Here is a 23,652-nt window from a genome sequence, read left to right as displayed (position 1 = left end):
ACTTTAGTTTCAATAAATAAGAAAATTTTAACTAACGTCTCCTGACTGTCTCTGACTGTCTCTAATCTAGTACTTCCAAGAAAAAAACTACTCTACACTATCATTGAACAATCGTTTCTCGTGCAATTCTTTGACAATACTTATAGGATACCAACGTGTATCGTTCACATTCATTTATCTTTCAAAATGTACACGTAAGTGATGTGTCAGTTTGCAGGTCGTTAACAAATGACTGAACTTACCATGGTACCATTTTCCACTGTCTAATAGTTCTCGTGGTAGTGTTTCGACGCATCATCAGACTTGGAGCCATTGTTCGGAGGATGAGTGTGGAAACCGCAGGTTATTCGAACAAAAAGCTGACCCTCGATTTCTTTCGTCACTGCTCGCGCCTTACAACGAAATTTGACATGCCAGGAGCACTTCCAGTTGGTTGTACTTTGCTTCTGCTTTTCCCGCACGTAGCTGTAATTTTCATGCAGAAGCATTTGGTGACCGCGTCGAGTTTTTCCAAAGTATGCATTAGCGAATAGTTCTAAAATGATGAAGAATACAGTTAGCTCCAAAAGTCACATAGAGATGTCTACCGCAGTATAGTTATCGATTGAAACACTAAGCAGTACAATGCACAAATGATAATTTTATTTCTTGTCGGAAAACAAATTCACCGTATCGAATCGATACGCTTTTCGGTCGTGGTTGTGATTGGGGTTGGTAATTTTCATCATATGGCGTCCAAAGGCCGTCTTGGTAACGGCTCTGGCGCGACATTTTCGCTTTCCGGCCAGCGAACACTTCCAGTTGCAGCTGTTCCGGGCATCACGATCTTTGAAGTAGGCAAAACCATCGTACAGGAGCATCATCTTTCCACGTTGGGTGTAACCGAATTGAGCTGCCCTAAGGCTCGGGGGATCTACAATGGAAAAACAAGGCATTATTTTGGAGCTATTCATTGTTGAGGTATCGTTGATGCCTAAAATAACTTGCAGAAAATTCTAGAAACATCTTTACTCAACATAGAAAACTCAATGGACGCCCATGTTATCTAGTACTACAGATATATTTTTCGCAGGCTTTGTGATATTTCTAGCTTAAACGATCATTTCCCTCCATCAGTATTTCTTGTTAAAATATCATTCTAGCAAGATTATGCATTTGTTTTTGTTTTGAATTCCATGTGATTAATAAAAACTCTTGAATAAAAATAAGTCATTTTGGCAACCTTGCAGTATTTGCAGCGAAGCCAGGGCAGATTCTTATCAATCCAAGAACGTTCGGTGTAGTACTAGATGTGTAGTAATGAGCTGAATTTTTGTATGGTGTAATTCTCCGTTTTAGCAAAGAATTGGTGCAAAAATCGTGGGTAACCGTGTATTTCTTTTCTTCATTTCTTGCAACTCGATTAACGCAGTTATCCAAAGTTTTGTTCAAGCTGCACCAAATTACGCAAGTAATCATTATACCCACGCTTGTTGACCCATTTCATTGCAAAAACGGAGAATTGACCTTCTCAACATACAAAAATTCAGCTCATCACTACAAATCTAGTAGTTCACCGATCGTGTCCTATGAAAATTAAATGATAAAATCACATATACATATGTTGCATAGGCATTGATATTGTTCGCGAAGTTCTCACCTTTTGGTATTTGAGAACTAGCATTCTGCTACTAATGTCCGCCTCGCTAGTATGACTTTGTTATTGATTCGGGTTTGTCCTCCGGCTCCTGCTTCTTGCATTTTTAATGATTACGTGCCTTACATCTCTTTTCGATACTCATCCCGACTGTGCGTGTGTTTCTCATGGGTAATCCTCATCATGTGCTTACCGTCGGCGATTTTGGTAATGGCTCGCCCACGACATTTCATCCTTCGGAACAGCGAACACTTCCAGTTGCAGGTCTTCGCCGTTTGGCGGTCTTTGATGAATCCGTACCCGTTGTACATTAGCATCACGTGTCCCCGTTGAGTGTATCCAAACTTTGCTGTCACGAATTGGTTTGTTACTGAAAGTACAAAAGATCGTTATTGAGATACCAACAGGTGGATCTTCATCAAAACGAGTATCATTAATCAAATCTGCAAATGCGAAAGTTTATTTCAATATAAATAGCAATATATTTTGTACATATATCTCACGATGCAGTACTAGATTCATCTGCTTAGAAATTAAACCGCTTATGACAAGATTTCAATAGGACAGATAGGTGAAGTACTTGTTGTGTTTAAACAGTGTTGTAAACAGTGTTGTTGTTTTTTTCCATTTCTTGCAACATAAACAACATAGTTATCCAAAGTTTTGCTCAATCAGCATCAAATTAGGCAAGCAATCATAATACCCAGGCTGTTTGCACCATTTCATTGCAGAAACGGAGAATCGATCTTCTTACCATACTAAAATTCAGCTCATTACTACAAATCTAGTACTACACCGAACGTGCCCCATTCAGAATTTTGATAAACTACCTTCGAAAGAAAATTTTCATCAAAATGTAGTACTAGATTTGCGTGTTTACATTTTCCGTACTGGAAATTCTGGTAACTGATGTTTTGTCCATACTTTTTAATGTGATTGCAAGCACATTTTCTCTACAACCAATTTGAAGTACAAGAAAATTGTATCTATCAATCAGAAATTCGAATTTACTTCCAATAAATAGTTGCATTTCGGCTAAAAATCTAGTACTTCAATCAACAAGCGTATCTAGTACAATTGCATCAACCGGAACTGAATGTCGGATTCATCGGAGGGTTCAATTTTGTCACTGTCCAACATTTTTTCCGGCCCATGCGAGTGGGCATTGCCAGCCAGCCGAATAGGACATTCACTCGGGCTCTTGGACGTCACACAGGTCGCCCGGCAGGCATACTTGACGTATTTTGAGCAGCGCCAGAATACGTTCTTGTTGCTCTGACGATTTTCCACGTATTTGTACCCGTCGTAGATCAGCATGGTGCGACCTCGCTGCGTTCTGCTGAACTCGATAGCCGGTACGTCCAACGTGTCCATCACCGTCATTGTGGTGGATCCTAAAAATAGGGCGAACCAAACAAATAAGTCAGTACTAATTGGTTTCGATTTGGTTCGCCTTCAGTAGCGCTCTACGACCAACTCCGAAGCCAACACAAATATTTATAACTAAACTTAAAGATTTATTTTCAGTATCGTTCGACTTTAGTTACACTTTCTATACAGATAGATTTTGTCGACGGCTGCCCGGCAATACCCGATTCCGTATTTATCATAATTTCCGAAAGACGATTGTAGTCGGACCGTTTGAACACTCCGGCCACGTGATTGTGAGGCGTACTGTGGTGAATTTCCCCGTTCAAGGTGTGTAATCGCCCATGGCATTTGATCTTCGTGGTGTAATAGATGCAGCGCCAATAGTCCTTCTGCTTCACGGTTTTCTCCTTGACGTAGTAGAATCCATCGCACGACAGTTGTAGCCGACCCTTCTGGCTGCTGCGGTAGGTAAGCACCTGGCCATTACTGCTCGTCACGGACAGATGGTGCTTGTACTCTACAAAGAAAGTTGCAAAACTGTAAGTAAAGCGTGAATATTTAAATCTTTCCAAAACGAAGTACTAGAACGGTCGAAGCAAACGCGCAGGGATAAAACTATAAAATTTATTTCCAAACGACATGCTGTGATATCGACACGTACTTCTCAATCCAAAACTGTGAACATTTCTTGAGCGATGAAAGCCACCTTGTGACGCTTCAGAGGCGCATGGATGTGCTTTTCCCGGTGAATGACAAAGCGCTCGGGGTTCTTGTACTGCAATATCCGGGCTGGACATTTGAGCTTGCTGGTGGCCATTGACGAACACCGCCAAACTACTCGCTTGTGATTCTCCGACATGAATAGATACTTGACGCCATCGATAATGATTGCCGGACGGCCTCGGCTCGATTTCGTGAAGTAGATTTCTGAAAGGTAGTAGGTTTGACGGTTAGAAATGGTAAGGTATGACCAAAAGGCGAAATATTATCAAGACAAAACACATGTTATCTTGCAAAAATGTTTATTTGATGCGCTTATTTGGATAAACTCGAGCTGCTGTAGTACTAGAATCAAATGACGTCAAACTTTCGTCGTGATTGTGTCTGTACTTTACAGTGATATTGGACGTGGTCTCATTGATGACGACCGTACAGGGACACTTGCGTTTATAGTACTGATGGCACTTCCAGTAATGCTTATCGTTTCGCTGGCGATTGCGAAAGAACTTCACTCCGTTGACCATCAGCAAGTGAGTGCCACGTTGTGTCGATCTTCGGAACTCAAACTCTGGTCTGTTGATTGGTAGGGCGTATGACGTTGCAGCTAAAATTAGAATCACTCGATTAGAAGACAAGAATGAGATGATCGGCTGAGTGCACTGTTACAATACAAAAATGCGAGAGAATTTCGGTATCATAAACCTTTAAATTGTAGATCTTTTGTCATATTTATTTAGTATCACGATCTAATGTTGCCCAACCGTTGCTTCAACAGCTTCAGCGATCCGTACGCGCGAGGCCGCACTACTACTGGATGATTATGGTCATTCTTGCTGATGGAGAACTCATCCAACATGGTCTGAATGCGCACTTTGCACCGGTACACCAGGTACTGACTGCATCTCCAGTAGACTTTTTCGCCACGAGTTACATGTTTGTTAAATGTGTGACCTTGGTAACGAAGCTGCAACGTGCCGGCTCTACTAAGGACCATCAGTGGTTGTTTAGAGTCCAGTTCCGTGGCTGCAGAGAAATGTAAACTAGTGATCAGTAGCGGAAGATAGAAAAACATGCAGTACTAGATTAGCAGACGTTTTGTTTGATTTCATAGCTTTTATTAATGGGGGACGAATCTTTTCAGGTTGTATTTGTGTCTGTTACAATGTGCAGTACTAGATTAATTTTGTCATGGGTTTTGAGTAAGAATAAACATTTACTTTCAGTTTGACATGGCGATGATCTGCAATAACAGTCTGTGAATATGCGTAGATTTTTCGAATGAGCATATATGGAAGAATAAGAACGAGGGAGTCAAAAATAAAAAGAACACATGTATGGTTCAAAACAATGGTTCCCTTTTTTTTAGTGTACTTTCACCGGAAAGCTACGATAGGATGCTCCGCAGACAAAAGATGAACTCCCTGATTTTTCACGCTACATTTAAAAATTAAAAAAATAAATAAAAGCTACACTGCACTTATATTTCCACCCAGGTATCATCGAAGTCTTTGCTCATCAACGTTTCTTCCAGTCTCGTCAGTTCGGCTTTGCTAAGCTGGCCCAAGTGTTCCTCCGGACGATCCTTATAGTAGTCGCACGTGCAATCGTCGTTATGTTCGGCCATAATTTTGAGTTGGCCTCCTTTCAACTCGTGAAACATGACCTGGCCGGGACAATTGTACTCTATGCAAGAGAAGAAGCTCCGGTAAGCTCGTCCCTTTGTTTTCAGATAAATCTTGTTGCGCAGTTTAAGCAACTGTTGTTTAGTACTGACAGCAACGAAGATGGCTGTGAGGAAAGAACGAGATTTAGATATCATTGTGAGCACCTTCAGCGTCGACATTCAGGAAAAATCTATCAACGGTAAACTAGGCAGCTCTATTCCATCATAGTCTTTATTCAACCCTCCTATAGCTGTTGAAAAGATTCTGGTTTTTCAGGTTTCTTTTCTGATTTTTTCCCATGCCGTACACCAGTCGCTTCATTGGAAGATGATTGTGATAGGGATTCTTGACCCGCACCATCACGCCATACTCCGTCACCACGGTCGCCTTGCATTTCAGTCGAGCAGCATGTGCACAGCGCCAATAGGTGCACCTACCGGTCGACGTATTCTTGTGGTAAACGTAGCCCTTCCATACCAGCTGGCGAGCTCCACTAGAAGACAGCTCAAAACGGAAATCCATTTCTAAAAAAAATAGAGAAATTGGTTATTATTCGAGTTCCGTTGCGTATAATCTTGTTGAACAATATCAGAAAAAAAACGAACAGATATGAAAATAACGCATTTAATCCACTTTATCTTTTCATAATAGGTTATGGCAAACGGATTCTAGTACTTCTTTGAACTCTGAAGGTAACAGAGGCGGTTCCGGATGTAGCCCAGCACGAGTGATTCGGAAATTTCGACGTGTTGTTTCTTGAAAACATGCACCACATGTACTGGAAGAAAAAGAAACAAAAATGTTGGAAATATATTCTAGTACTTTTTTGATGTACACTGAACGTAAGAAAAAGAATGAAGTCCAAACAGATCATTTGACATCCATATTCATAGTTGCCGATTCTGCAAAAAAACACATTCATCGTCCACATATCTATGTGTACTCAATAATCTAGTACTTCAACAAAAAGAATGATCTTACCTATAACTGATTTCAGTTTGTCCTCATCTAGCGGGACCAAGTCGCCGGAATTCTTCGTCCGAGTCACACAGGCCTTTAGCAGTGTTTGCCGTCCGAAAATGACGTCAATCAACCGTGCCGTATAGAGTGCCGCCTTCGGAGTGTAGATGTTTACGAGATCTATCGTTGAGATAAAGACGGCGCTGCCGCTGTGCAGTGGAACCATAGTAGATGGCGCCTCAGCTGCCGGACGCCCTGCGTTCTTCCACTGTTCCGGTGGCGGCTTGACTATTGGACTCGGCGGATGCGTTTGTACCGTAAATGAAATGCCTTGTGATTTGTGCGGTGAAGGTTTCATCGATTCTGGAACTGATATTAAACAATATGTTATTAGAAGCTTTTGGTTAAACTGCCCACTAAAAACTGAGAAAGCTGATCAACGCTTGAACTTGTATTCGTAAATAAAGATGTATTTCTCTAATATTAGTAATCGGTCGTATCCTCTTTTTTCTGTTCGTCACTTTCAGAACCCTCCGGTATGCAATCAACTACAAACTCGGTATATTGTTCCTGAACCGACTTATTGGTGTGATCTCTAGGGGGACCAGTTGTGATAACTATAGTCGCTTTTTTCTTCGTAACTCGCCGCTTCCGTTTGATTATGTCGGAGTGGGTGTGGTAGCGATTCAGAGGTGTTATCACGTTTCCAATAGTATACACTCGGGCACGACACTTTTGATTCCACCACTGATTGCAGCGCCAAATTTTCTTCGGGGTGGAGTTCTGGGTCATCACCAGTTTCTCAAAAACAAACGGCTGTCCAAGGTAGAGTAGTTGCTCCTTGTCACGCATTGTTCTCGTAAAGATGGCTATGTTTTCAGAATCAGTTGCTAAATTTTGTAGAAATACATAATAAATGAGAAAGGCATCAGTATTTAAGAAATTCGAACAGTCAATGAAGTACTAGAATTTATCGACAAGTGAAACAACCGTCGCTGAAAAATGCAATTCCATTTTTATTGGTCAGGCAATCAATTAGTGGTTCGAATACTCGTTGGAGGATGATTATGGCCATGTTGTCCTAGTTTAATCTCGGTGTTGACGGTGTTCTGAATAAGCCTTATCCTGCAGCGGCCAACTGAGTTACGACTACAGACCCAATGGGGCACGTTCGGTGTAGTACTAGATTTGTAGTAATGAGTTGAATTTTAGTATGGTGAGAAGGTCAATTCTCCGTTTCTGCAATGAAATGGTGCAAAAAGCGTGGGTATTATGATTTCTTGCCTAATTTGATGCTGTTTGAGCAAAACTTTGGATAACTATGTTGTTTATGTTGCAAGAAATGGAGAAAACAACAACACTGTTTCCCAAAGTTTTGCTCAAACAGCATCAAATTAGGCAAGGAATCATAATACCCACGCTTTTTGCACTCTTTCTTTGCAGAAACGGAGAATTAACCTTCTCACCATACTAAAATTCAGCTCATTACTACAAATCTAGTACTTCACCGATCTGCCCTATTGATCGATGTCTTGAAAGAAGCCTCCTTTCGATATTCGAAGCCGAAAAACATCAGATTCTTTCCGCCTTTCTGGTTCGGTACGATCTCGTAGGGCTTCTTCAGCCAAATTCCAGTTTTAAGTTGGTCGAAATTTGCTGGAATAAATGTTAAAGGAAAACATTAAAAATCAATTGAATATAACAGCTTTTGACTACTGTAACAAAATTTGCTACAAAATAAAGAACTAGAATAGAAACATTCATGTGCGATGCTTTAATCGCTATTGTATTGTGTATTTTCGAGCGTTTCGATGCAAAGTTTTACCGAAGTCCCTTCGTCGTATTGCAACATCGGTGGGTGATTATGGCCTTTTTTACTCAGTTTTAACCCTCCGCTATTGTTTGTAATGCATCGAGCTGCGCACAAGCCCCCATTCACGCTTCCATAACCGGCGAACCTATTGTAATTGGGATTGGCACAAACCCAGTTCAACGTATTGGCGAACTGGGTCTTCTTCCGATAAAGGTATCCTCGATAGCACAGGTTGAGGCCGCCCTTTCGATTACAAACCAGTTCGTACTGCTCGTCGTACAGAAATCCTCGAACTCGATCTGAAATTATACGCCGAAGTGAAGTGTATGAGAACTCATGTCTAAATTATTCTACCATTCTGGTGCTACACAAAAACACATCTCCTATGATTCGATATTTATTGAAACTACATTTCTTTAACTTTGTACACCGCATCGTGGTTGTGCTTTCGCTTGCTGAACTTGATCATTTGGTGACCCTGAGTGACACACCGTGCCGGACAACGGCTTGCCGAGCTACTGCTTTTATTGCATACCCAATTCACCGTACTATTGTAGCGACGTTCCGTGATGAAGTGATATCCCTTGTGCCTCAAACTGAACCCGCCACGACGATTCTCGATGAAATCCAGTTCCTCCTTGTACCAAATACCAGCGTATATTCCGGGCATTACTAGATTAGAAGATTCTGAAAAGTGACAAAATTGGTTATGAACACAGTGGGAATCCTTTCTGGCAATGAATAGGATAACTGTAATCCTGCTTGTTAGAAAAAAAAAAAAGACTCATTCAATCAATTCTATTTATTTCACAACAGTTCATTCATATCCACGGGTCCATGATTGTGCCAGTGGACCCCAAAGCGGATCTTGTTGTTGCACTCGGTGGATATCCTCGATTTACAGCTCGATTGTGTCGTATTGCTCTTGTTGCAGATCCAGTTCATTGTGCGGTTGTGCCGCTTTTTTTGGATGTAGATATAACCTCGGAAATGCAGGTTCATTGTTCCGCGTCGATTGATCACGTAGCACAGTGGAAAGGAGTACCACACCTTTGGAACCGGATTGCGATCGCCCAACGCAGGAGGACAGTACGGAATCGCAGTAACTGAAACGATAAAAGAGCTTCCTGTAAAAACACTGCAGATAAAAAGTACTAGTTTCAAACGATCAAGTAAAAGATTTGAAGTACTAGAATGGCTGGCAGAGATTTATTCCTTAACTGGATTTATCAAATAATCTACTTTGCAGTGCGGTTGTCGCATTCTAAAAACGATATCCCCCTGCTCATGAGATTTCACGTTCTCCATCACCGTCCGACCCCAACTAATCTTCTCCGTTTCCGGCCCATGCGAGTGATCTTCAATACGAGCAGGTTTCTGACCAGGCTTCACAATCAGTCGACTGCGACACTTGAACTTGGTACATCTATAAAATGTTAACATTTTATTCAAGGATCAACGAAAATGTTTGTCAAAATATAGTACTAGCTCACCGAATACAGCGCCAGTAATGCCCTCGATTTTTTCGATATAGGAAGTTATCAACAACCAGCAGAGGATGTCCTCGTTGACTGAAAATGAAATCCAATCCAGCAGCTTGAAGAAAATCAAAAGAGATCGTATAAGTTGATTGTGATCGTATTCTAGTACCGCATTCAAACCCGTAATGAAACAACCACATTTGTATATTTTTGAATAAGCGGAATTTATTTGATCGTTTTCTAGAAACTGGACGGATGATTATGTATCCGATAACGCATTACCGTATCCCCTGGAAGCATTGTTATCATCCGCCCGGGACATTTGTCCACCAGACATCGCCAGTAGGTTTTGTATTGCTTCACCATCTCTCGGCGAAAACGGTAGCCCAGAAATATAAGCAAAGGCCTCCCACGCTGGCTCTGGCAGTAACTGATTTTCTCGTTGGCCATCCAACTGTTGGCAATGTCGTGGGCAAGGAATACCTGTTTCTCCAGCGCCCGGAAACCTTGATGATCCCATTCTATAAATAGCAACAAGAAGACGCAATTTACTCAACTAATTCTAACTTCTGCTCTGGCATCAAAATTATCATGGTCTATAAAATATTCTAAAGGAGATTTATTATGTTTGCTCATCATAATCATTCATTATGATACATTTAATCGAAATTGTGCCTCCACCAATCCTAGAACAACTCGGCGGATTCTTTGAAAGGCGGTTCATGATTGTGCACGTGGTACTTAACGATGGTCCCATCGACGGTAGTAACTCTTCCAGGGCACTTGCAAAAAGAAGCACAGCGCCAGTAGCCCTTCTCCTTGCAGCCGCCATTCCGGCGAAATTTGTACCCTCGAAACACTAGCAGCGGGTGCCCACGGCGGCTTCGGATGTATTGCACGGCTTCCGGATACAACTGGTCCCGCAAATCGTTCCGATAGTAGACACTCTGCACTCCACTCTGGCTTTCGACTAGTGTAGTACTAGATGTGGTGGTATTAGTCGTTATGTAAGCTACAACGAGAAAAGTTTTCATTAGTTTCATAAGCGAAGTAAAAGAATAGATGGCATGGGTTTGGGACATATCAAACATAACCAGCGATGTATGTATTGAAGTACTAGAATGTATTAGTTTTATTTTCGCTTTGATTCTTGCTTCTTGAGCATCATGGTCTGCTTGTACCACACCTCCATATTGATGCTGGACAGATCCGTTTCCTCGAGAATCGACGAGTTAATACGCTGCTCGTCGTTCGCGTGGCAGTGATGTGTCACCTTGAGAATCTTATTGCCCTGGCATATTACGCGACCATTGCACTTGGAGCTTTTGTAACGAATGCACAGCCAATAGGAGCGCGTTTTTCGAACCCGTTCACACCGGTAGATAAAATTGTCAAGGGCCAACAGGGGAGCCCCACGCTGGCTTCTGATGAACGTCCGGCACTCAGCGGCGTCGTCAGGGGTGAAGTCTAAAACTGTACAAAGAAATAATGGATTTATCAGTACTAGAATCAAACGATGGAAAATTTTCAAATCATCGAAAACACGTTGGTTTGTATTGCTTCACGAACATTGATAGTTTTATTATTGCGATTCAGAGGTAAAAATTCAGCTTAAAAATACATGTTTACAGTTCAACTGGCAAGCCGTAGTCTTCTAATTTAGGCAATACGTCGATCTTGATCAAACCGATATCCGGGGAGCCGCTGTCCAGCAAAGTAGACCCTCCGGATAAAAAACTTGAACTGTAAAGCCCACTAGTGAGATAGCTCGGCGGTGGATCCGCCTTGGCTGCATCTAGTACTTCATCAACCATATTGTTACGTCGACTAATCTTGGCTATTTTCTCCGTGTGTGGATCGTGGTTGTGCTGCGTTCCTGTGAGAGCGCTCAGCCTGCCATTCACAATTACGCATCTAGCCCTGCATCGTTCTTCCTTCTTCTTCCGAGAGTAGTTGTGGCACCGCCAGTACACCTTGTTCCCTCTAGTACTGTGACAGTTGTACAGGAAGTCATTGATCACCAGACACGGCGTAGACCATGGGCTTTTGATGAACTTCAGCTCCTGCGAGTAAGCACCTTAAAACGCCACAGATAAGCAAACAAACGTATTCTGTTAGTATTATTGAAATTATTTATTTATACTCTAGTACTGTAGTGAAACTCGATCGATTTTTTTCAACATGTTTATTGAAACTCAATTATCATAAATACTGTAGTCGGAAATGACGTTTTGCAATCAATATAATAACATTCTAGACATTCGTTAAGCCCTTGTCATTTTTTTTATTATATGTTCTTATGGTAACATGCGGAATTTCTCTACTTCTCAGGCAAATTTCATCTGCTCGCACTTTTTCCAGCCTTTATTATTACGATTTAGTTTCAATTGTAGTCCTAGAATGTGTTACTGAGGTGTCGCATAGAACGTATCCGTCCCACTCGCCATCATGTCTCCTATGTGACTCTCAGGTGCTTCATGCACGACTTCCTCGATGGTATCCCGAACGACCAGCTTGTAATCCGTTCCGTCGTCGATGACATCTAGCTTCTGCGACGCCGATATAGGATCCCTGGAGTAGATGTCCAGATATTCTTCCAAATCTTCCGGATAGTCGTACAGCGGTCGATTCCTGATCTTACTCTCATGGTTCTCATGAGTATGCTGCCGTTTGGCACGTATCAATTTGTTGAATTTGGTAACGCAAATCGCCTTGCAGCGTAACTTCGTAACATCGATGCACCGCCACGTGGTATTGCCATTTTGCTGGGTCAACTTTCGATTGTACAGGAAACCCTTGTACACCAATTGGGCATTCTTTTTCTGACTGCGAATGAATTTGATCGCACCGGAGATGGAAGGAGCACGATGCACCTCGATGGGTTCCGGACTTTGGTCAACCGGCTTATGGACAAAGGTGGCGGAAGATTTGGTACTATAGCTAGGGATATGCGAAGCTCGATGGTCACTCTCAAGGGTTCCTACGGAGGAAGGGATGGAATTCTAAGTTAGACAAATACGCATGGATAATCAGTCAAACGTGTACTGTATAACCTTCGGGACCTTATTATGAAGGAATCAACAAGTTTTTTAGATGTTTCATAAGTAGATCATAAAAAATATTTTATTTCCTCAGTCAATGCAAGGCTCACAAGGGTAAAAGGACCAGATAGATATTAGGATTCGGTTAGATATACCAGATGAGTTGTAGAAATGAGGTGAAACATATTTTTAATGCAATAACGATGAATTTAACGGTATAGAATCTAGTGCCGATGTTTTTTTTCCACTATCTCTCCATTGGTGAATACGACATGATATCAAAATGGTGTACTAGAACTTGATTGGGACAATTTAACAGATGGTCGGCCAAAAACCTAACGATGTTTCGAAGGCTTTTTCGTCGCCCTGGCAATCTCCGTCGCATTCGGTAGACGGGATAAGTCAATTGGGACCAAAGGAATCCACGACTTGGAACTCTTTCTTATGGGATGGTCGTGGTACAGCTTGCCAAATTTTATGTACCTCTCACCGATTGTCGCGGCACGTGCCTTGCACTTCTTGTGTATACAAGACCACCAAGTAAGGGTTTTGGTTGTTTTCTTCTTACAGAGCCTGTATCCATGTAGATCGAGTACTTTATTGCCTTTGGCACTCGTGGCAAACGTCAAAACGGCTTCGTACCACTGGCCTACGATAGGCGCTGTAGCAGACTGCCATGGGGTTTGTAGGTCTGGAATAAGACAAAAAAAACTTTATTAGAAAAGTATTAAATACTAAAAATATTTGCATGTATTATTTCTTATCAATGCATGTGCATGTAAATGATGCAGTAGATTATAATTAATTTACAATATTTTGTTTATTTCTTAAAAACTATAATGATCATCTAAACAGCTTACACTGTTATTAGATTGTGCCGTCTTTTTCGTTAGCAATCTTGTTTGAACTTGGCAGAAAAGAAGGAGCGATAGGTACTAGAGAAATCCACGTTTTAGATAGTTGTGATATAAGGTGCCGGTAGGTTTTGTTCAAACTTTACTAGCAAGCTATTCGTTCGCCAGTTCTATACTGACTCAGTATACACATCCATGTAGATCGCGTAACAGCTTGCCTAGGCGACGCGTTGTATGTCGATGGGCATGGTCGTAGGCCAGAATTGAGTCAGCATGCCTGGAATAAAAATAATGACGTCATGTTAAATATGGCTTTCGTTCCTGATTTTCAGAATTTTTTTAGTTTTGATTTTCACTTGCACAAAAGTCTAAGCTACAAACAGAATAACATTCTAGTAAGACTTTTCTTCCTGAAGACTTATAGAACGTCTACTGTATAGTTTACTGAGTCACATTATGAAAAGACCAGGTCGATAATGAGATTCTGTCAAATATACGAAATAAATTGTCGAAATGAGGTACTAGATTACATAAAAACATGTTTTACTCAGTACATTCAAGGTTAAGTATCAGGTATCAGGGGTAATCAGCAAGACTATGATGAGTGTGACGGGTTCGATTTCCGGTTGGTCCAGGAATTTTTCATAATGGTAATTTCCTTGACTTTCTTGGCATAGAGTATCTTCGTGCCTTCCACACGATAGGAGAAAGTGGGGTTAGATGCCATTTTTCAAACTTTCATCGTTTTCAATGATATATAGCCTCATTTCTTAGGCTTTCAAAATGGTTACAGCAACTAGACAATATTTGCTCGATGCTTCAGCAAAAACATTCATTAAACGATTGCATTTTCATCGATTTTCAGCGATTTTAAAAAATGGTTCGTAAAACGGAAGTGGTGCAAAAAGGCCATCTGACATGGGGTAAGATGCCACTTCATGAAAACATTCAAAAATTACGTCCATCAATTTCCGGACTTTTTCGACTCACTTTCACCCCTCTGTCACACTTTTTTCGTTTACTCAATACATGGAGTGTCACCCTCTTCGCCGCTAAACGATGGTCGTCATATTTGAATGACCCCTAACATGGATAGCGTAGATATCAACAACCATGCGCCTCCATGTGTGCCTCAATCTCCTTGGAAACACATGGCTGGTAATCAAGTCACCCGAACACCTTAATGGCAAGCACGAAAAACCGGAAGTTGCAAATTTTCATTGGGAAATAAAAAGATTTCCGTGGGTTTGGCGGCCTTGCTTCTAGAAGAATGTTTAATGCAAACAAATATTGACACCATTCACCTATAATAATGATCAAGTCCCATTCAGGAATGATTTTATGAGTTGGGCCATTTTACCCCATCTTGGAATGTTGGACTCTGTTCCCCTACATCCAAAATGATCATTGGCAGAGGAGGATCTCAATAAGTAACTGTAATTTCCTTCTGATGATTTGTTTCCAAGGGATGCGTCAAACATTTACATTGCTAGAGATGATCTTGCTTCAACCATCGCAATCAAATAATTGTGATGCTTGTGGAGGATGTTTCCGTCATTTGTGCCGGGTGACCATGACTCCGATATCCATTTTAATACAACGTGTTCAATACCCTTTCTTTTACCCTTCTCCCATAAATACATAAAATGACAAATTGATAAATAGAAATAAATATAATAGGAACAATCTCATCAATAAAAAAAAAAGCTTCGTCGTTAAGCGACAAACAGCTGGGCTAGAATTTTCTCCCAAATGCAATCTTCATCCCGCACGATTTCCTCGATCTAAATGAAGAAACACCGCTTCCGGGTAGAAAACAACTGTAGATTTGAAACTTGTGCAAAAACCGACGTGAACAATGCGTATGCAATTTTAAACGCTTGGATTTAAAGGGACATTACCACCACTCATGGAAGGGGCTTCAGAATAGCCGCATTGACATTTGCAAACAAATATATTTATGTTGCTTTAAGGGCCTTTTGCAGTAAGAAGGAATTTACCAGGCAATTTTGGTGCATGGGAAATTCCTTGCATGAATCGCTAAGGAAACCGTTTTAATTCGATTGCAGTACGCAGTTGCAAAGAAATGGAAATTCTTGTGGGAGTCAGTGCAGAAAAAGTTTCTGCCAGGAATCGGTCAGGAAATTTGTTGGGCGATTCCTTTTGTACACTAAACTAGGCTTTAAAGTCTATTTCAACTCCAACTGGAGAAACATCCCAATAAACAGTGCCATTTTATTGTGCAATTCAGTAGGCATCTGTTCAGCAGCAAAAGATTTACGATAACTAGAGTGTGGAGTCATTTAGTCAGGGGAACCTACTGTTGGCACTTTCCACTATATTTAGTTTCGTACCGTCGTGTACTTATAGCTCAACCAGTTTCACACCACATGGCTAGAGACCGAACGTATTCTGTACAAACAATCCAACCAAATGGTACAAAAATGGTCTCTTTTCCCAAAATGGTGCCAGACCCTATCTTATTAAATGTTGCTCTAGAATTTTTGAAATTCGCATCAAAACAAGCGCACCGGATAAATAATAAGTAACTCATTCACCTACCTTCAATTATTTCTTCATACAGCAATGCCAACAGGATATTCCCAGTCCAGATACCTCATTACGGCACACTACCTTAGCGCGAGTGCGAAACCCAGTGAATTGTGCGAAAGGAAGATCTCTTTTTCTTGGATACTTGCAGCTGAAGTCAATATTTACGAGCTGATAGCCGGCAGTGTTTTGGAGCAACAGGTATTCATCCCGCAAGTGCTGATAACTCGGCCCCTCGTTCCAATTTGGTGATTATGTGCAAACAAATGGCACTGTAGATGTTTTCCACCGTTTCTGGACGATATCGAACTCGCCGTGATGGTGTCGGAACCAGTTCCTCGTCTCTCGGTATGCTATCACTAGAATATTTCAAAAAGGACTTTGTTTACAACAATCCATTCCATAATCGATCACATATTTCTTACCCGCACCTGATGTGTTGACATCGACTAACGGCTGAGCTGTACTTGCTGAAGGCTGCGCATTTTGCCCAGGTATTGGGCGTACGACAGAAATAATGCAGTGGTAGTTGTGAATCCGGTCGAACAAACATCCTTTGGCTATGCGTCCGAGTCTGATCGTCTTCCCTTTTTTCGTAGTGATACGATGCTGGTTTGCACCCGATGTGCTGAAACGTAAACAAAAACAAAACAGTGATAAACAAAACGATCGGCGTGCGCGGGGAAGGACTGAAATCAAGAATAACATTTCAAAACATCTCGATAAAATCAGGATTATAGAAAAATATAAAGTGGAAATTGTTGGTAAATTAAAATTAGATGCTTATAAAGCGCTGATCACGCTATGAGTTATTGTGATAGAAGATATGTTTTTTTAAGTAGTTTGTAGTTAGTAGGATGTTTTGAAAACATATTCATGTTTGTACGACAAAACGTGCAAAATAACGATATTGGAAAAAATGCTTTAAAGTTCTGTGGCATAACGGACAAGTTTCTCACGTGTTAATCTGCCAAACTTATTGATGAACTGGTCGACAAGCAGATAAGTAATGAACATACGATCCTTCCTTGAACGGATGCTTTGTTGTTTTGCAGGCATAATCTACTGCGTTCCATTGCTGCTATCGTGACTGATTTCCGTGTGCAACTTTCGGTGAATCTGATTCTTGGACTCCTTGTAGGTTGCTGCTTTTCAGAGGCGTGAACACCGACCAATCCCTGTGGATTATGAAAAAGCTGTATTGTGAATTTCTCATCTAATTGGTTTCTGAAATTTATATGCGTTGAACATTTCGTCGGAAGCTGTTGGAAGTAGTGCGTACTAGTTTCGACATTATGTTCAACGCATGGACAGGCGGAAGTGAATGGTGCTACTTTGGAAATCGATTTAAAAAAAATACCAAAGACCCACGGCACTCGTTCAATCCGGCAATGCACTTGGTTCGATACTCTAGATATGGACTTTCTTCGCGTTCTGAGTTTTAAACCGTCGAAATTTCACATCCGTTGGCTGGAAAGGAAGTTGATAGAGCAAACTTGTAAAATGGAAACTCCGATGTCCTACGGTTGCTACGGCGGTAGAAGTTCTAAGCTAGACTAAGCCACATGGATGAACAGTCGATTAGCACAGCATATTTAATATCTTTTCCACTAGTATTCTTCTATTTCAATCCCGGATAGGTTTTGTTTGAACAGTACCACTAAGTTATTCGTTTGGCTATTTTTTCCTGGCACAGGTTGCCTCGACAACACGTCGTAAATATAAAAAGAAATGATTCAAACTTCTGGTCTACGATGGGCATTATCAACATTTATTATCGACATGTGTAGAAAAATCGAAACAATTAAAAACTATATACCGTGAGGTCGCCATTCACCGCTCATTTAACGGCATTTTCGTAAAGTATATGACATTAAAAATCGACGTTTGCAAATATTGCACTTTAGTTTACGTTAACAACTCAACAATTATGTTATTATTATTGAAAAAAATATAAAGCGATTGTAAAATATATTTACAGCCGAAAAAATAAAAATTCAAATGTGTAATCTCTTGGCTCCTATTACCGCTCATGCATCCATTCACCGCTCATAATGGATCCATTCACCGCTCACTGGATTATTTTTTTCATGGAATCACAGAAACTATCCATTTTTTAAAACAAAATAACTTTTATTTACTAAAGTATTGATGATTCATGACGTTCAGTTCATCCTGTTTTGTCAAAATGGAATCTTTAACGGGTTTTACCTGTTGGATATTTTTTCCACTGTTTGCCCTGAACAGTTCCAATGTTGTCCTGCAGCGCAGTGTAGGAAATATTTTTTGAGAACGTGATTTCAGGTACACCCATATAAAAACATGGTGAAATGAAAGTTTTTAAATGTGACAGCATGTTACATTAACTTTTGTTACGATACTTTACTAACATCTGACCATTTTTGTATGATTGGCCCAAAATGAGCGGTGAATGGGACTTGAGCGGTGAATGGCGACCTCACGGTAAATGACTTAATGACAAATAATCCTATCTTGCCTTATTTTATTCGAAATTCAATTTGAATTTTCAATTGCACAGAAAGTTTAAACTACGAACAGAATAACATTCTAGTACGTCTTTCCTCAAGACTTAGGGAACGTCTAGCGTACAGTCTCCAGAGTCACCTCATGAAAGGACCAGGTAGATGTTCAGCTTCTGTCAGATATACCTAATGAATTCTTTAAATGGGGTACTAGATTATACAGAAATAAAATCAGTTTAATCAAGGTAAGCAAGGATGAGTTAAACGGCTGAGAAGCTGAGAGATGTTGATGTGTTTACCTTTAGCTGACCATTCGTAGACATGGCACTACTCTGTCTACCAATGCAAGGATGCTAATTACTTGATTAGCCAAAATCCTAATCAAGTTTTGAATACTTTTTCGTCACCCTGGCAATCTCTCCCAGTAGACAAGACAGATCGATAGGAAACGGAGGTAAAAACGATTCCGACATCTTCCCTATCGGATGATCATGGTACAGTTCTTTAAATTGATGTACCTTTCATCGATAGTGGCGGCACGCGTTCTGAAGTTTTTGTTAATACAATACCACCAAGTTAGGTGGCTGGATGTTTTCTTCTTATACAATTTATACTGGTGATACTATGTAAAAAACAGATCTGAATTTTGAAAAACAGACAAATCAAACAGATGAATCAACAGTCATGCTTTGTAGCTTTTGTTCATACAAGACTACCATGTTTGGTGGCTGGATGCTTCCTTATATAGTCTATGTATTCTTATTAATTATGTACAAATTTGATTTCCTTTGAGCTTGCCAAGAACCCATTTGGACTTTTCTTCATCTTCCATTTTTTGGTCATATCTTTTGAACTTGGTAGAAAAGATAAATCAGTAGGTACTAGAGGAATCCACGCTGTAGAACCACTTTTTATCGGATGATTGTGATATAACTCTCCGAAACTGATGTACCTATCGCCGAAGGTAGCGGCACGTGCCGGGCAGGTTTTCTTTGAGCAGTACCACCATGTAATTCGTTTGCCAATTCTTATCTGCCTCAGTGTGTAGCCCTGTAGATCCAGCAACAGCTTGTCTCGGCGACTTTTGGTGAACGTAAAATTGGTTTCGTACCACTGCCCTACGATGGGCAACATTGTAGGCCGGACTTGAGCTGGCATAGCTAGAATTAAAAAAGAAAAAGAAAAAAAAAACAAGAATGGCTTTATGATACGTGTGGTGAATTTATTACACAAGGCGATTTTCAAGATTGTTTAGAGAATATCTATTGTATTGTCTCAGAGCCTTATTATGAAAGGACAAGGCAGATATTGAGATTCTGTCAAATATTCCAAATATGTTATAGAAATGATGTACGAGATTGTGAAGAAACCCCTTATATTTTCTCAGCTAACACCGATGAAATAAACGAAATGTTATACTAGAACTAAGTTTTGAAAAACAGCCAAATCAAAAGGAAACAGATGAGTCGACAACGTTGCATAGTTCCTTAAATTTGATATTCCTTTCGTTATTGATAGTGGCACGTGTTTTGAAGTTTTTCTTTGTACAATATGGTTTTTTGTTTTTTGAACCTAGAAATGATAGATCAGCAGGCACTAGAGGCATCCATTCTTTGGGCGCCGTTTTTATCGGATGATTGTGATATAACTCTCCAAATCTGATGTACTTATCATCGTAGGTAGCGGCTCGTGCCTGGCAGTATCTCTTTGAGCATTGCCACCAAGTTACACGATTGTCAATTCTCTTCGGACCCAGTGTGTAGCCCTGTAGATCCAGTAACAGCTTTCTTCGGTGACCTTTGGTGAACGCTAAATTGGTTTCGTACCACTGCCCTACGATGGGCAATGTTGTTGGTTGGACTTGCGTTACCGTGTCTGGAATAAAAGAAATAATAATTTGAAACAATATGAGTGACATTATTTTTAATATTTCTTTCTTTTCTAATTGATAAAGAATAATTTTACTTTTTCTTTCATTAAGACTAAGCATTTCTTCACGAAAGCACCAGTTATATATTGAGATTCTATTGAATATACCAAATATGTCGTCGGAATGAGGTACTTGATTATGAAGGAAACAGTATTTTTGTTTATTTTCTGACTTCATACTTTCTGGACTTCTTTCGGGCTTAGTTAATCATTCCAAATCAAACGACCTTTCTAAAAATCTCTTTTTCCTGGCACATTGGCTCGAGTACCGCCTGCGTCCAATCTTGAAGACAGCTTTCTTAAACTCACTATGAATCTTTTCCATTGACACTCCGTGAGAACTCCAAGCATCTAGGGCAAAAAAGCTTGTTAGAATATCGTTGTACTCTGAAAGAAACCACATCTCACACGTACCGACCATACAATCCGTGAAGATGCTGTAATTCATCATGGCCTTCCGGGGGCACTGATCACGATCGAGTCCTTTCCAGTTGTACCGCAACATGGCCTCATCGGTGAAGAAGTTTCCAAAACATTCCTCGACCGTATCGCTAGATGATTTCCGCTTGCACAGATAGTTAACCTAGAAAAGACGTAAACATTCTAGTACTTCACTCTCCTCGATTCCATACACAGGACACCTACAAACTGCTCGCGAATGCTCGGATTTCGCTGCACCATCAGTTCAAGTCGCTCGATATCCTCTTCGCAGGACAGGGGAAACGCAAACCCGTTAACTCTTACGGGCCTTTTCAAGTCCTGGTCGGACATCTGGCGGAATTGACTATCCAGCTGTCGGATTAACCGCTGCACCTGGCGGATCCTTTCCAAACGGGTTGGCGATCGTCGGTGGTCTGATCCCGTTGCAGTTGACGCAGGGTGATCTTGAGTTGCGATGCTCGGTGTGCCATGGTTTCTGAAAAGGGAAGAGGGTTTTAGAGAAGTTGAAGATCATTCTCTAAATATTGGTCTAACGCCTAAAGAGACATTGACTGTAGACCAGAACAACTGTTAAGGTACACCGGGGCAAGTTGAAACGGGTGGGGCAAGATGAAACAGCGGGTTAACATGATGTTGTCTAACGATGATAAACAGTTCGATCGCCATAACACATAGTTTTTGATTCAAACAATCTTTTAGCGAAGGATATATTTCCAAATTGTATTGAAATCTATTTCAAAACTTCGCGTTTCATCTTGCCCCACCCGTTTCAACTTGCCCCGGTGTACCTTATTGAAGAAGGGATATTGTGGTGAATGATTGTTCGGCAGACTTCTGTGGGTTGGTGGCTCTGCTTCCGTTGACTATATTACAAGTTCTTCTCGTCCATACAAACTTCATGTATCGTTACAATTGTTTTGCTGTTTTATTTCAAAACTTTTTTTGCGGGCTCTACGTACCCAGTAGCACTTGACCAGCCTTTCATTAAATGAATGTTCTTTTAACACTTAAGGACAAGGTATTTGGAGTACATTGCTCAAAATTTCTAGAGCACCGTTTTTTAGGACCGTTGAACGGATTTGGATTAAAATGCATCACGCTGTTGACAACCACTGAACAATTAGCGTGATGCATTTTCATCCAAATCCGTTCCACGGTTCTAAAAAACGGTGCTCTAGAAATTTTGAGCTATGTACTCCAAATACCTTGTCCTTAATAAACAATAGAAGGGTGTTTTTGTCTGTTACTGCATTCCGAAATCTTGTTCACTAGGATAACTGAAGCTCCAATTGGAGAATTTCAAAGCTTAATTGTGGAATCTTGTTTTCAACTGCTACATTATAACAAACCGTGGAATTCTGAGAGCTTTCGTGATAGTTTGTGTTTCAGTAAAAATTATTCAAATGTTATGACTTATGTCAGACTGCTTCACATGCAGTACTTGATCAAACTTTACACTAGTCCTTTTACAGCCTCCATTCTCACACACGACAACGCGTGCATCATTTTTCTTCCTTCACAAAACATTGCTCGATCGGCGGCAGTGGCACCTGCTGCTTGGGGAGCTGCTGACATTTCCTCCTGTCTGGCAACACTTGCCTCGGAGGAGGAGCGTACAGCTCTTTCAACCGTGCGCACTCTCCGGGCCGACGTCTGTCCACTATAATCGGATGGTTGTGGAAACCACGCAGTTTTATGATTGGTTTCTCGCCTTGTTTGCATCGAACCGTCGAAGCGCGAGCTGTGCAACTGGGAATGAAGATGAAATGATGGAAATTTTGCTATGTAAGCTTAACTATGGATGGTTCTTACCTTAAAACCCTGTACTGATTACATGACCAGTACTGAAAGTCGCCGTGAAGTTTGCCACGCGTGTAGAGATATCCGTTAACGTTCAGCTGAGTTTTACCACGTGCACTTATGACGAATGAAATATCTGCAAAGTTTATGATACCTCATTAGATAATGTTTTGGTTTGGTTGATATAAGGCGCACATCACAAGAAAAAAGATCATAAATTAGTCAGTGTACATGTATTAATGACCTGGGCACCTTGAAACATAGCCACGGTCACAACTGTAGTACTAGAACATCAACATAGTGCACAGAAAATTGATTCAGTTTTGCTTCTTTTTCGTTCTGAAAAGGGCAGGGCGACGAGGCTCTACATCTGGCAACACATTCCGTTCGCGATCGTACTGTTCCTTCAGTCTGGCATATTCCCCGGGTCGACGGCGTTCTGCAATGATTTCATGGTTGTGAAAGCCGCGCAGTTTAATAGTTGGCGATTCTCCCTGCTTCCTACGTCCAGTATTAGCACGAGCTGTACAACTATAACAATGTAAAAGTGTCAATAGCAATAATAATGATACTTTGGACAGTTAAGAAATTTTACCCAAGAACACGGCGCTGATTGCAACACCAGTACATGGCGTCATCTGTTGTCTTGTCACAAGTGTAGAGGTGACCATTTACGCTAAGTTGAGTTTTTCCCCGGCAGCTCATGACGAATGAAATGTCTAAATATACGTTGGGAGCGTTAGATAAATAAAACCAATGTACGATCAAATATTGTAATAAAATATGACAGTTACATATTGTTTCATGCCACTTTTGTACAAAAATAAAAAATTCTGGCAGCCCTGAAAATAATTTTTCAGCGATAAAATTCATTCATAACGACACCTAAAAATTCTAAATTTTGTGTTG

The 23,652-nt window shown here is 40.7% G+C and overlaps 2 protein-coding genes across 17 annotated transcripts in view; both read right to left on the bottom strand.

Annotated features, from left to right (window-relative positions):
* LOC109406763 (uncharacterized) overlaps nt 1-22,069 on the bottom strand; it is a 48,082-nt gene extending 26,013 nt beyond the window's left edge. For 8 of the 16 annotated variants that reach the window (XR_009996750.1, XR_009996749.1, XR_009996742.1 and 5 more), the window contains exons 1-10: nt 21,732-22,069; nt 21,148-21,418; nt 20,917-21,085; nt 17,050-20,853; nt 16,516-16,718; nt 16,103-16,449; nt 13,547-13,817; nt 9,658-13,377; nt 6,373-9,590; nt 243-6,169 (exon numbers count right to left, since the gene is read on the bottom strand). The gene's annotated coding sequence lies outside the window, so the exon portion shown is untranslated. Of the gene's footprint in view, nt 1-242; nt 6,170-6,372; nt 13,378-13,546; nt 13,818-16,102; nt 16,450-16,515; nt 20,854-20,916; nt 21,086-21,147; nt 21,419-21,731 lie in introns of all 16 variants that reach the window. The other 8 variants (XR_009996739.1, XR_009996738.1, XR_009996743.1 and 5 more) reach the window with 8 other exon arrangements.
* LOC109403901 (uncharacterized) lies at nt 6,835-7,203 on the bottom strand. Its single transcript, XM_019676802.3, has one exon. It carries the CDS (start codon nt 7,201-7,203, stop codon nt 6,835-6,837), a length of 369 nt encoding a protein of 122 aa, XP_019532347.3.
* Nucleotides 22,070-23,652: the final 1,583 nt, after the last annotated feature.

This window comes from Aedes albopictus, chromosome 1 (assembly GCF_035046485.1).
Source record: "Aedes albopictus strain Foshan chromosome 1, AalbF5, whole genome shotgun sequence".
Classification (NCBI taxonomy): Eukaryota; Metazoa; Arthropoda; class Insecta; order Diptera; family Culicidae; genus Aedes; species Aedes albopictus.
The sequence above is the reverse complement of the archived record's forward strand: the minus strand, read 5'-3'. Positions and strand labels throughout refer to the sequence as shown.

Coding starts and splice junctions, on each gene's coding strand:
- LOC109403901 (XM_019676802.3), bottom strand. CDS start 7,203: ATGCGTGACAAGGAGCAACTACTCTACCTTGGACAGCCGTTTGTTTTT.